Consider the following 14,682-nt stretch of genomic DNA (forward strand, 5'->3'; position numbering starts at 1 on the left):
TGTCGGCAGAGTCTGGACCCCGCGACCATGCCTGATGAGGTCTGCTCGTTCTGAACGTCTCTCTCTGTTTCTAGACCGGTATGTCGGATGAAGATTCGCGTGCTAGCACCAGTTCTTCTTCCTCTTCCACTTCGACTAATAACCACCCAGAGAAAATCACCCCTAGCAAGAAACGAGACACCAAAGCCAGCATGAGCAAGACGTCCAAACTCCTCTCCACCAGCGCCAAAAGGTAGGCTACAGAGTTGTCCTAAAGATTAGTGCGCCGTGACGGTCGAAGATACAACATAACTAGTTACAACGTTACATTTGATGTTCAATTGCTCAGAGACTGTTTCATTCATGATTTGGCTCACTGACACACAGCTCACTCACAGCGGTAGGATACCCAGGTTGTTTTTTACTGTTGACCGGTAGTGGTTATGTTATAGGCTAGAATCAAATTGGTGACAATGTAGAGTTATGGTCAAGTGTAATGCCATTTATTATTTATACATGAATTGTTACAGAATTCAGAAGGAGTTGGCTGACATTACTTTGGATCCACCGCCAAACTGCAGGTAAGTTACTCTGTGTGTGTGTGTGTGTGTGTGTGTGTGTGTGTGTGTGTGTGTGTGTGTTAGAGAGAGAGAGAGAGAGAGAGAATGGGGGCTGAAATGAGATTGGCTAAATTCTTGTCACTACTGAGCTGTGTTCCGAGTATTTCTGTGCAGACCTGAGGTTTTGAGGCCGTCTGTCTGCGGATGATCATGTCTGGATATGGCGCTAGAACACGCATGCTTTGGCCTGTGGTGACGGCACCATGCAATGTTTTAATACAGGAAGCATGATGCAAATATCTCCTCAGTCACGTGCCGGGCCCTTGGACGCTGGGCTGTCAGGGGGAGGGGGGTGAGGGTAGGGTGTAGCCCACACACTGAAATCCCACTGAAAGCCCTATTCACATTTAGGGTCTGTGATGATGGCAGAAACACAATTCAATTCAACTCAATAGGCTCTTTGCACAAGCTCCACTACTTCCTGAAATTCTACAGGCATCTTTATTTCCTGTCCTCTACCATTGGATGGAAGTGATTAATCAGGTGTGATCAGGTGCGCTGCACAATCTGTCAAAGCAAGTGAGGAGAGGACAGGTGCCAGCAGCTCTGCTGAAGGGCCTTGGAAGGGCGGCGAAAACGCCCACACAGACCACCCATTTTGGGGTTAAGCTATCTCAAGCGAGAGCGCAGGGTTTAGGTGTCCGCATCGGCCATGTTGGACACAACTTGCGCCCAGCCGAAGCTGGCGGGCCGCTGGTTCCTGACACTGTCTAGACCTTGAGCCGGGCTGATTACACGCTGGAGCGCTCCAGACCACAAGTTACACAGCTACTCCCAAACAAGCACTGAGCCCATGGGCGTGGGCACGGAAGGGCTGTTCGCTCTGCTGCCGGATGGGACCATCAGCGCTTGGGGGGGGGGGGGGGGGGGGGGCGGCGGAGCGGTAAGGCCGTGTTGGGAGTCTGGAGAGTCACACCTCTGCCTCTGAGCAGCACCCTGGACCTGGAGACGCTCTCTCAGGCAGGAGGTGCGTCTGTGGGGGGAGGCTCCTCCTGCCCCGGTGGAGGAGGTGCGTCTGTGGGGGGAGGCTCCTCCTGCCCCGGTGGAGGAGGTGTGTCTGTGGGGGGAGGCTCCTCCTGCCCCGGTGGAGGTGTGTCTGTGGGGGGAGGCTCCTCCTGCCCCGGTGGAGGAGGTGTGTCTGTGGGGGGAGGCTCCTCCTGCCCCGGTGGAGGAGGTGCTTTGGGGGTTCTGAGCAGAAAGGGAAGTCGTGTGTTTAATCTGCTGGGATTACTGGAGAGGCACACACACACCACGCGTGGCCTGGGCCCCCCGCCCGCCCCTGGGGGACTGTCCTGGAGGGGGGAGGGGGTCTGGGGGACTGTCCTGGAAGGGGGGGGGGGTCTGGGGGACTGTCCTGGAAGGATGGGGGGAGGGGTCTGGAGGACTGTCCTGGAGGGGGGAGGGGGGGAGGGGGTCTGGGGGACTGTCCTGGGGGGGGAGGTGGTCTGGGGGACTGTCCTGGAGGCGGGAGGGGATCTGGGGGACTGTCCTAGAGGGGGGAGGGCGGGAGGGTGTCTGGGGGATTGTCCTGAAGGGGGGAGGGGGTCTTGGGGACTGTCCTGGAGGGGGGAGGGGGGGGGGGGTACTGTCTGCGTCCGGTGAACCACACTCTCCTCCCAGCAGAGAGGTTGTGGTCTTGCAGCCAACGGGAGCATTTCTGTCGTCTTCTGCGTAACTCACACTATCCGCTCTAGCAGTCTGCCAGTGAACAAACCTTGGTTGTTTAGAACAGAGAACAGAGATTTCTTTTTCTACATCTGTTTGTATGAATCACTGAGCATAGAATCAGCTCATTTGGGTGTGAATGGAGTGTTCCAGCCAGGCAGGCTGCAGATGTGGAGGGAGCACACAGACGCCTCCACCCCGTCACCTTGGTCTGTTGAGGTTGTCTGTCTGGACGTGGAATGGCAGAATGATCGAGGGAAGGATGGCCTTGTCCTTGTGACTGTAGATTTAATTCACATGAATCTTGATGAACTAGAACAGCAGAAAATTATTATTGTTTTTATATAGTACCCACCTGGCAAGTTTTTTAAGTGCCATTTTTCTAAATCTAACTATACTTGACGTGGGGAATGATGATGAGGCCACGTATTCATTTTAAACAGTCTTGTTGTCGTCGCTGTAGCGTGAACTACAAACATTACAAGCTGGCCCCCACGCTAGCCCCCCACACTGACACACCTGCCCCCCCCTCCCACGCTAGCCCCCCACACTGACACACCTGCCCCCCCCCCACGCTAGCCCCCCACACTGACACACCTGCCCCCCCCCCCCACGCTAGCCCCCCACACTGACACACCTGCCCCCCCCCCACGCTAGCCCCCCACACTGACACACCTGCCCCACCCTCCCACGCTAGCCCACCACACTGACACACCTGCCCCCCCCCTCCCACGCTAGCCCCCCCCCTCCCCCACTAGCCCCCCACACTGACACACCTGCCCCCCCCCTCCCCCGCTAGCCCCTCACACTGACCCCTGTAGTCTGGTCCCCTAGCCCCTCACACTGACCCCTGTAGTCTCGTCTCCTAGCCCCTCACACTGACCCCTGTAGTCTCGTCTCCTAGCCCTTCTGTTCTATCGCTCGCTCTTTTACTCATCTCAGGATTTTACTCTTTCTTTCCTCGCTCTCTTCTGTCATTTGCCCTCTCTGTCTCTCTCTGTCTGTCTCTCTCTCTGTCTGTCTCTGTCTCTCTGTCTGTCTCTCTCTCTCTCTGTCTGTCTCTCTGTCTCTGTCTGTCTCTGTCTGTCTCTCTCTCTGTCTCTCTCTCTGTTTCTCTCTCTCAGTTCAATTCAATTGGCTTTATTGGCATGACGTAACACTACATATTGCCAAAGCAGCATTTGGACATTGAAAAAAACATTCATTCGAAAGAGCAAAGAAACATGCAAAACAAATGAACAGTTGTCAATATAGCAGCAACAGAGAGAAACAGTAAATAAATAAAAAGATAAACACAGGAGAAAACATTTTTTTCTCGGATATAAGGACAATGACGTGTCAGCTGACTGTCCCTCCCTGTCCCGCAGTCCATGGCAGGCTGCTGCTAGTTCACTTGTCTCTGACTCCTCCTCTAGTAGGATGGGCACTTTCTCCTCATCTAATAGGTTAACAAAACCTTCTGTTACGGATTCAATTTTTTTTAATGCGTTTCTCTAATATGTTTCTACGTTTCTCATTTGGTGAGGAAGTGCAGCTCTGTTTCAGGTTGGCTGAAGGGGAAGTGGCATCACAGCCTCTCTGCAGGAAGACAGGTCTTCCTCTGCCTCTGTTTTCCAATAGCAAGGCTGTGCTCTCTCTGTCTGGACCTGGTCAAGGTTCGTTTTAGTTGTTGATCCGCCACCATGCTCAAATCTGCGGTACTGTCCATTTAGATTCAGACAGCACTGCGTTTTGCTCTGTGCTTTTGTTTGTGTTGTGCCAATAGGTGTGTAGTTGTGTTGTGATTGTTGTATAATCAGGTTGGGTTGAGTGAGGCTCTGATCCTGGGTTGTGTTAATAGGGCAGGTTGGGTTGAGTGTGATCCTGGGTTGTGTTAATAGGGCAGGTTGGGTTGAGTGTGATCCTGGGTTGTGTTAACAGGGCAGGTTGGGTTGAGTGTCTGATCCTGGGTTGTGTTAATAGGGCAGGTTGGGTTGAGTGTGATCCTGGGTTGTGTTAACAGGGCAGGTTGGGTTGAGTGTCTGATCCTGGGTTGTGTTAATAGGGCAGGTTGGGTTGAGTGTCTGATCCTGGGTTGTGTTAATGGGGCAGGTTGGGTTGAGTGTCTGATCCTGGGTTGTGTTAAGGTTGGGTTAAGTGTCTGATCCTGGGTTGTGTTAATAGGGCAGGTTGGGTTGAGTGAGGGGCTCTGATCCTGGGTTGTGTTAATAGGGCAGGTTGGGTTGAGTGAGGGGCTCTGATCCTGGGTTGTGTTAATAGGGCAGGTTGGGTTGAGTGAGGCTCTGATCCTGGGTTGTGTTAATAGGGCAGGTTGGGTTGAGTGTCTGATCCTGGGTTGTGTTAAGGTTGGGTTGAGTGTCTGATCCTGGGTTGTGTTAAGGTTGGGTTGAGTGTCTGATCCTGGGTTGTGTTAAGGTTGGGTTGAGTGTCTGATCCTGGGTTGTGTTAAGGTTGGGTTGAGTGTCTGATCCTGGGTTGTGTTAAGGTTGTGTTGAGTGTCTGATCCTGGGTTGTGTTAAGGTTGGGTTGAGTGTCTGATCCTGGGTTGTGTTAAGGTTGGGTTGAGTGTGTGAGCCTGGGTTGTGTTAAGGTTGGGTTGAGTGTCTGATCCTGGGTTGTGTTAAGGTTGGGTTAAGTGTCTGATCCTGGGTTGTGTTAATAGGGCAGGTTGGGTTGAGTGAGGCTCTGATCCTGGGTTGTGTTAATAGGGCAGGTTGGGTTGAGGCTCTGATCCTGGGTTGTGTTAATAGGCCAGGTTGGGTTGAGTGTCTGATCCTGGGTTGTGTTAAGGTTGGGTTGAGTGTCTGATCCTGGGTTGTGTTAAGGTTGTGTTGAGTGTCTGATCCTGGGTTGTGTTAAGGTTGGGTTGAGTGTCTGATCCTGGGTTGTGTTAAGGTTGGGTTGAGTGTCTGATCCTGGGTTGTGTTAAGGTTGGGTTGAGTGTCTGATCCTGGGTTGTGTTAAGGTTGGGTTGAGTGTGATCCTGGGTTGTGTTCATAGGGCAGGTTTGTGATCCCAGTCTCAGGGTCAGGAGAGGACAGTAAGGGGGGGTTCTGTTGCTCAGCTCTGGGCATCGCAGGGCGTGGTAATGATACGAGAGCTGGTCACTTAGTTTTAGGTGTGTCCAAAAGTTAATTATCTCCCCCTCTCTCTGTCTTTCTCTCTCTTTCCCTTTCTCTCTCTGTCTCTGTCTCTGTCTTTCTCTCTCTCCGTGTCTCTGTTTGTCTCTCTCTCTCCCTCTCCCTCCCTCTCTACTCTCCCTCTCTACTCTCTCCCTCTCTCTCTCCCACTCCCTCTCTACTCTCTCTCTCTCCCTCTCTCTCTCCGTCTCTCTCTCCCTCTCTCCCTCTCTCTCTCCCTCTACTCTCTCCCTCTCTCTCTCCCTCTACTCTCTCTCTCTCCCTCTCCCTCTTTACTCTCTCCCTCTCTCTCTCCCTCTCCCTCTCTACTCTCTCTCTCTCCCTCTCTCTCTGTCTCTCTCTCTGGTTCTCTTCTCAGGATGTTGCTGTTGGGTGTCCAGCGTGTTTGTGAATTCCTGTCATTCCCTTGGTCAGGGCTGGCGGTGGTAATTGAGAGTTGAGAGGCTTGTCCAGCGGTGGTAAATGGCCTGAGTGTGTGATACTGTCTGGAAAACACTGACTCCCACTGGCATCTTTCACACCTGTTAATCCCCTCCCTGCCCTCCCCTGATTGCCTAGTCAGAGGAATGATTGCTCCCAAACGAGACACTGCTTTGTGTGTGCGTGTTTGCGTGCGTGTGTGTGACTGTGCGTGCGCGTGTGAGTGTGCGTGCGCGCTTACGTGTGTGTGCGCGCTTGCGTGTGTGCGTGTGTGTAGCGAGCAGCGCTATATAAAGGTGTTTTTCTCTGACCAGGAAGGTGTGCCAGGTAGGGTTGTTGTAGCCATCTGAGGCGCATGTGATCCTTTTGTTTATCTGTTCAGCTCTGAGCTAATGTTTATGGTGTGAGATTGCCAGCCAAGGGTTTCTCCCTCTCTCTCTCTCTCTCTCTCTCTCTCCCTCCCTCTCTCTCTCTCTCAGTTCACACATTACAGAGTGTTACTGTGTGAGCTGTTGCGTGGGTGGGTGTGTGCAGTGTGTGTGAGACTGCTGAGGTTTCTGAAAAGCTTTTCATATCTATAAAAAGCCTCTCCCTGGGGAGGAAGTGGCAGGCCCAGGCAGCGCGGAGCTGCCTCGGAGCACCCTGTCCGCTGAATTGAAGGGGGCTGTTTGTTATGGTGTGTTGGGTGGAATCAGCGTTGAGATGATTGAGGCGGTTGGGTTTTTGCGGGGGCTCGGTCCGTAGGGACACTCTCACCCCCGTGTTCTGAAAATAGACGAGCGGCCTGGTGAAAAGATGCATTTGAGCTGAACACCTGCAGACAAACATTTGACATTTCGTTCACATGCCAATCGACATGGTTTGAAGGAGGGATTGTAGTGCATTGGGACGCTAGCGCAGCAGAGATGGTGAGACGAGTCAGAAACTCCATAAATGTGTTGACTGGAGCGTGGATGTGTTTTTTTTCAAAGGTTACGTACGGCAGTAAATAGAAGTCGCAAAAAACCTGATGAGCTGCCTCCCCAATCTGTCTCTGTAAGAGCCGAGGTCAGCAAAGAAACACGCTGTTATTCAACTGAATGACAACAGTGATGGCGCGCCGTTGCCCCCGCCTTCCAGAGCACTGGGGGGCTTTGTCTGGTCTCCCCGGGGAGGAAATACAGGCCCTGCTCTGTGTCTGTGTCTCTCTCTGTCTCTCTCTGTCTCTCTCTGTGTCTCTGTGTGTCTCTGTCTCTCTGTGTCTCTGTCTCTCTGTCTTTCTGTCTCTCTGTCTCTCTGTCTTTCTGTCTCTCTGTGTCTCTCTGTGTCTCTCTGTGTCTCTCTGTGTCTCTCTGTGTCTCTCTGTGTCTCTCTGTGTCTCTCTGTGTCTCTCTGTGTCTCTCCGTGTCTCTCCATGTCTCTCTGTCTCTCTGTCTCTGTGTCTCTCCGTGTCTCTCTATGTCTCTGTGTCTCTGTGTCTCTCTGTCTCTCTCTGTGTCTCTCTGTGTCTCTCTCTGTCTCTCTGTGTCTCTGTCTCTCCCTGTGTGTCTCTGTGTGTCTCTCTGTGTCTCTGTGTGTCCACTCTGACCGGAGCTCTGGGAGTGTCTGGAGAAGCATGGCGGGTCCTGGCCCAAAGACGGAGTGTGGTAGGGTCGTGTAGACACACCGTCTCTGTCTGTCTCTCTGTGTCTCTGTCTATCTCTCTGTGTCTCTCTCTCTGTCTCTCTGTGTCTCTCTCTCTGTCTCTCTGTGTCTCTCTCTCTGTCTCTCTGTCTCAATTCTTCTTCTTTTTTAATTCAATGAGCTTTATTGGCATGAAAGAACAAGGTTCATTATTGCCAAAGCAAAGTCTTATACATAAATAATAAATAAATATAATTAACTCAAGAAAATAAAAATAAACAAATAAATAATTAAATAAAGGAAAGAAAAAGCATAAGCTAGAAGGTGTAGTCTCCGACAGTGAAGGGTCTGGGTTGCTGCGTGTTCAGCTCCCAGACCCAGACCCAGCCCCGCGGAGTGAGTATCAGTAGTTGTGTATGTAATTATGTGTTTGTGTGTACCTAGACTAAAGATGTATGTGAATGTATGTGTACAATGGAATTACAACATATACATATAAATCAGTCTTATACCTACTACTTATATTTACATATACAGACTTCTTATATAATTACTATTCAGAAATTGTACATTCTAAAAGAACGTTACATTATATATCAATAATATAATAATAATATGAAATCAATGTCAATATACATTAAAGCAAACACACAAACAAAAGAAAGAATGGTCCACCTGAAGTAGAGGAGTAACGCATAGTGTGAGTTGAGGGGAGATTAACAGCTGTGTTGTTGTATACATGGGGTGCTGGTAATAATAATAATAATAATATAAATACAATTCATTATTATTATTTTTATTATTATTATTACATTTTTACAGATCAGAAACTAGCTTCTCTTAATGTATGACAACAGTCAACATATTTTGCGACTAATATTGCACATAGATTTTTCTCTCCACATAGGTATGGCAGTTTCTGGGGATCAGGGAGATTAATAAACTCAGGACACATTATTTATTTTACTGAAGAAAATCTCTCTCAAACCTTTATATTTCTCACATGCGTTATTAGGGCCCGAGCACTGGCGGTGCGAGGCCCTATTGAAACTCGAAGGATTATTATTATTAGGGCCCGAGCACTGGCGGTGCGAGGCCCTATTGAAACTCGAAGGATTATTATTCTCCTTCTCCTTCTCCTTCTCCTTCTTCTTCTCCCCAAACAAATGCCTTTTTGGCGGTCTAAACATCGATGAAAACGGATGAAACTTTGCAGATACATCAGTCCCGGTGTAAATCGGATATTTCATGGGTGACGGAAATGGGCGTGGCAAAACGGCTCAAGAGCGCCCCCTGGAAAGTTTAAAATGGCGAGCCCCACCTTTCAGTTTGATGTAGGCGAACGAAATTCGGTGGGCATATGTATTTCATCGAGCCACACTAAAATGTCTCTTGGAGCTATACCCAACATGCAACAGGAAGTCCGCCATTTTGCTTTTAATGTGCCATTTTGTCCTTGTTTTGACCATTTCCATGCCTCGTACTTCGACGAACTCCTCCTAGAGATTTCATCCCATCAACTTCATATCGGGTCGGCTTCATCTTAAGACCTTTGTGATCAAAAGTTATCAAAAAAATTGAGTTTTCACCACACACCCTTGCCGTGGCGCCCCGCTAAAGTTTGACATTTCGCCATAAAACACGAAGTCCTCATAACTCCTCCATACATTATCCAATTTGTCCGATATATCTCACGCTTCATGACGGTCCTGTCCTGAACACATCTATGTGTCAGTATTGCGTCATACTTATAGCGCCACCTATTGGTGAAACAGGAAGTCCTCATAACTCCTCCATACATTATCCAATTTGTCCGATATATCTCACGCTTCATGACGGTTCTGTCCTGAACACATCTATGTGTCAGTATTGCGTCATACTTATAGCGCCACCTATTGGTGAAACAGGAAGTCCTCATAACTCCTCCATACATTATCCAATTTGTCCGATATATCTCACGCTTCATGACGGTTCTGTCCTGAACACATCTATGTGTCAGTATTGCGTCATACTTATAGCGCCACCTATTGGTGAAACAGGAAGTCCTCATAACTCCTCCATACATTATCCAATTTGTCCGATATATCTCACGCTTCATGACGGTTCTGTCCTGAACACATCTATGTGTCAGTATTGCGTCATACTTATAGCACCACCTATTGGTGAAACAGGAAGTCCTCATAACTCCTCCATACATTATCCAATTTGTCCGATATATCTCACGCTTCATGACGGTTCTGTCCTGAACACATCTATGTGTCAGTATTGCGTCATACTTATAGCGCCACCTATTGGTGAAACAGGAAGTCCTCATAACTCCTCCATACATTATCCAATTTGTCCGATATATCTCACGCTTCATGACGGTTCTGTCCTGAACACATCTATGTGTCAGTATTGCGTCATACTTATAGCGCCACCTATTGGTGAAACAGGAAGTCCTCATAACTCCTCCATACATTATCCAATTTGTCCGATATATCTCACGCTTCATGACGGTTCTGTCCTGAACACATCTATGTGTCAGTATTGCGTCATACTTATAGCGCCACCTATTGGTGAAACAGGAAGTCCTCATAACTCCTCCATACATTATCCAATTTGTCCGATATATCTCACGCTTCATGACGGTTCTGTCCTGAACACATCTATGTGTCAGTATTGCGTCATACTTATAGCGCCACCTATTGGTGAAACAGGAAGTCCCCATAACTCCTCCATACATTATCCGATTTGTCCGATATATCTCACGCTTCATGACGGTTCTGTCCTGAACACATCTATGTGTCAGTATTGCGTCATACTTATAGCGCCACCTATTGGTGAAACAGGAAGTCCTCATAACTCCTACATACATTATCCAATTTGGCCGATATATCTCACGCTTCATGACGGTTCTGTCCTGAACACATCTATGTTTCAGTATTGCGTCATACTTATAGCGCCACCTATTGGTGAAACAGGAAGTCCTCATAACTCCTCCATACATTATCCGATTTGTCCCATTTATCTCACGCTTCATGACGGTTCTGTCCTGAACACATCTTTGTGTCAGTATTGCGTCATACTTACAGCGCCACCTACTGGTGAAACAGGAAGTACTCATAACTCCTACATATGTTATCCGATTTACTCCAAATTGCTCATGCTTGATGAAGGTCGCATCTTGAACACATCTGTAAGTCAGTATTGCGTCATACATACAGCGCCTCCTACTGGTGAAACAGGAAGTCCTCATAACTCCTACATACCTTATCCGATTTACTCCAAATTGCTCATGCTTGATGAAGGTCGCTTCTTGAACACATCTGTAAGTCAGTATTGCGTCATACCTACAGCGCCACCTACTGGTGAAACAGGAAGTCCTCATAACTCCTACATACCTTATCCGATTTACTCCTAATTGCTCAGGGTTGATGAAGGTCGCATCCTGAACACATCTGTGCGTGAGCATTGAGTCATACTAATAGCGCCACCTACTGCTTACAGGACATCATCATAACTCCTACATACATTGTCCGATTTACACAACATTTCTCACGCTTCATCAAGGTACTGTCCTGAACACATCTATGCGTCGGTATTGAGTCAAACTTACAGCGCCACCTACTGGTGAAACAAGAAGTACTCATAACTCCTACATACGTTATCCGATTTACTCCAAATTGCTCATGCTTGTTGAAGGTCGCATCTTGAACACTTCTGTAAGTCAGTAATGCGTCATACCTACAGCGCCACCTACTGGTGAAACAGGAAGTCCTCATAACTCCTACATACGTTATCCCATTTACTCCAAATTGCTCAGGGTTGATGAAGGTCGCATCCTGAACACATCTGTGCGTGAGCATTGCACCACCTACTGCTTACAGGAAGTCATCATAACTCCTACATACATTGTCTGATTTACACAACATTTCTCACGCTTCATCAAGGTACCGTCCTGAACACATCTAAGTGTTGGTATTGAGTCACGCTTAGAGACCAACCTACTGGTGACAGGAAGTTTCTCTAATTACTGGACACCGAAATAGCACACCCTTTAACGGCGCCACACCCCGACCCGCATGGGGTGCGAGGGCCCGCTCACTGCTGCTCGCAGCCCTAGTTTGGAGTTTTTCTTTGAACTTTTAGAATGTATTTACAAAATTCAGTGTGAAGGGTTTCAATTTGATGTTTGTCCCAATTAGAAAATTCCTGATTAGCCAATGGACCCCAGACCTCACTACCATACAGCACAATTTGAATTTTCAACCAGATTCGAATTGGAATATTAATTTGGACAGATTTCCGGATGGAATAAAAAGCCCTTGCCTTTTCCCTCAGGTCACTCACAGCTGTGTTGAAGCTCCCTGTGGAGCTGATTTTCAGTCCTAAATATGTGTATGTGTGTTCTATGGAGGTGGAGCCTAATACAAACTGAAGTCCCTGACATCTGGACCTTTTCTGGAACACCGTGGTCTTGGTCTTTGTCATGTTGACGGTCAGGGCCCAGGTCTGACAGAGCTGCTGCAGAAGATCCAGGAGCTGCTGTGGTCCCTCTCTGGAGTTGGACAGCAGCCCCAGGTCATCTGCATACAGGAGACATTTGACCTCTGTGTTGTTGAGGGTGAGGCCAGGGGGAGCTAAGGCTGTGGCCTTGCATCACTCCACGACATTGGGGGAAGAATTCTGTTCTCTTATCAATTTTGACTGCACATTTATTGTTAATATACATTGATTTAATAACATCATAGGTTTTCCCTCCCGCCCCATTTCCTAATAATTGGAAGAGAAGACCCTCATGCCAGATTGAATCAAAGGCCTTTTCAAAATCAACAAAGCAGGAGAATATTTTTGATTTATTTTGATTTACATGTTTTTCTATAAGGGAGTGGAGGGTGTAAATGTGGTCAGTAGTTCGGTGTTTTTGTAGAAACCCTATTTGGCTTTTTCTCAGGATGTGCTCACTGAGAAAATGTTGTAGTTGGTTGTTAATGATGGAACAGAACATCTTCCCCAAGTTGCTGCTGACACAAATTCCTCTGTAATTGTCCGGGTCAAATTTATCCCAATTTTTAAAGATTGATGTTATTAAGCCTTTGTTCCAGATATCAGGGAAACAGCCCACGCTTAAAACTATGTTGAACAGTTTCAGCAGGGCAGTGTGGAACTTATGGTCAGCAAATTTAATCATGTCATTTAATATACCATCAGCACCACATGCCTTTTTGGATTGTAGAGTCAGAATTTTGTCTAGTATTTCTTGTTCTGTAATTGGGTAATCTAAGGGGTTTTGTTGATCTTTAATGATTGATTCCAAGAGTTCCAATTTGTTGTGTATGTCTTTTTGGGCCGAATTAGGTGTGATTTCTCTATATCATTTCTCAAAGTGATTCTTCCATATATCCCTGTCTTGGATTGCCAGTTCTTCTTTGTGAGGTTTATTTAAATGGTTTCAATTGTCCCAGAATTTCTTAGAGTCTATAGCTTCCTCCATTACAGTGAGTTGGTGTTTTGATGTGCTGTGTCTTCTTTGACCTGATGGTGTGATGGTATTCTTTTAGTCTCTCTCTCTGTCTCTCTCTCTGTCGCTCTGTCTCTCTGTGTCTCTCTCTCTCTCTCTGTCTTTCTCTCTGTGTCTCTGTCTCTCTCTGTGTGTCTCTCTGTGTCTCACTCCGTCTCTCTGTGTCTCTCTCTGTCTGTCTCTCTGTCTCACTTTGTGTGTCTCTCTCTATGTCTCTCTCTATGTATGTCTCTCTGTCTGTCTCTCTCTCTCTCTGCGTTAGGTGATGTGGGGTGTAAAGGTGTACTCGGGGGGGGGGGGGATTTCATACATCGGATGGATACTTTTTGACCGCCTATGCTGTTTGATAAACAGGCTGGTGTGGGACAAGTGTGTTAATCACATCTGTAGCTGTGTGAACATCATTTACTCACTCTACTGTTTGCCTACTATATCCATGACGGCCGTCGGGTCACCTGGGCTATCAGTAGCTACACTTGGCTCTCTGTTCCAGTCAGCGATGTCACGGCGGTCCACTCCTGCTGTGTTTCTGACCTGGCTCATGAGTTAGCGGCCCTTCCCTGGGTCGTGACTGACCAGCATGCTCATAAGGAGATGGTCTGGTAAATGGTCATTGAGTTATTATAGTACAGATAACTGAAAGCTCTCCCTGGTCATCATTTTACTGTAGGCTTATACTTTGTATTATTACTGTAGGCTATAATACCATTTATTGTTCGAGCCATCGATCTCTGTCAACTCTGTGCCCTGTGTTGTACTTGAAGGAAATGTATTTATACACTAGCTGGTTCTGACCCAGACTTTGCTGGGCGTGACGGTCATGGTTGGTCTTTATTATATTTAGAAAAGTTTCCCACACTCTGTCTCTACTTGCAATAAGGTTTATTCACAATAGACGTTTCGGTACTATGACTTTCATCATCTTTTTCTCCTACGAACCTGTCCCAGCATTAGATGTGCAAAGTTTTCAAGTTTGTTTGGTCTTATTATATTTAAAAGACTCTCCTGGTCTGTGTCCGTGCCGTGCGGGTCCTAAAGTCCCTTCTCTCTGTGTGTACTAAGTCCCTTCTCTCTGTGTGTACTAAGTCCCTTCTCTCTGTGTGTACTAAGTCCCTTCTCTCAGTGTGTACTAAGTCCCTTCTCTCTGTGTGTACTAAGTCCCTTCTCTCTGTGTGTACTAAGTCCCTCCTCTCTGTGTGTACTAAGTCCCTTCTCTCTGTGTGTACTAAGTCCCTCCTCTCTGTGTGTACTAAGTCCCTTCTCTCTGTGTGTACTAAGTCCCTCCTCTCTGTGTGTACTAAGTCCCTTCTCTCTGTGTGTACTAAGTCCCTTCTCTCTGTGTGTACTAAGTCCCTTCTCTCAGTGTGTACTAAGTCCCTTCTCTCTGTGTGTACTAAGTCCCTTCTCTCTGTGTGTACTGTCCCTTCTCTCAGTGTGTACTAAGTCCCTTCTCTCAGTGTGTACTAAGTCCCTTCTCTCTGTGTGTACTAAGTCCCTTCTCTCTGTGTGTACTAAGTCCCTTCTCTCTGTGTGTACTAAGTCCCTCCTCTCTGTGTGTACTAAGTCCCTTCTCTCTGTGTGTACTGTCCCTTCTCTCAGTGTGTACTAAGTCCCTTCTCTCAGTGTGTACTAAGTCCCTTCTCTCAGTGTGTACTAAGTCCCTTCTCTCTGTGTGTACTAAGTCCCTTCTCTCTGTGTGTACTAAGTCCCTTCTCTCAGTGTGTACTAAGTCCCTTCTCTCTGTGTGTACTAA

General features: G+C 47.6%; 1 protein-coding gene across 2 annotated transcripts in view; it reads left to right on the forward strand.

The window, feature by feature from the left end:
• Nucleotides 1-14,682, forward strand: part of LOC311323065 (ubiquitin-conjugating enzyme E2 E1-like) — a 45,333-nt gene that overhangs the window by 24,871 nt on the left and 5,780 nt on the right. Inside the window, exons 1-2 of one of the 2 annotated variants that reach the window (XM_084455206.1) lie at nt 36-232; nt 510-560. The exons of the other annotated variant lie outside the window; for it this stretch is intronic. Of the exons in view, the coding sequence (XP_084311332.1) occupies nt 81-232; nt 510-560 (203 nt within the window). The 5' untranslated portion in view covers nt 36-80. Of the gene's footprint in view, nt 1-35; nt 233-509; nt 561-14,682 lie in introns of those variants that run through there. 2 annotated transcript variants of the gene reach the window in all.

The sequence above is a fragment of the Borostomias antarcticus genome (genome assembly GCF_949987555.1).
Source record: "Borostomias antarcticus genome assembly, chromosome: 21".
Taxonomy (NCBI): Eukaryota; Metazoa; Chordata; class Actinopteri; order Stomiiformes; family Stomiidae; genus Borostomias; species Borostomias antarcticus.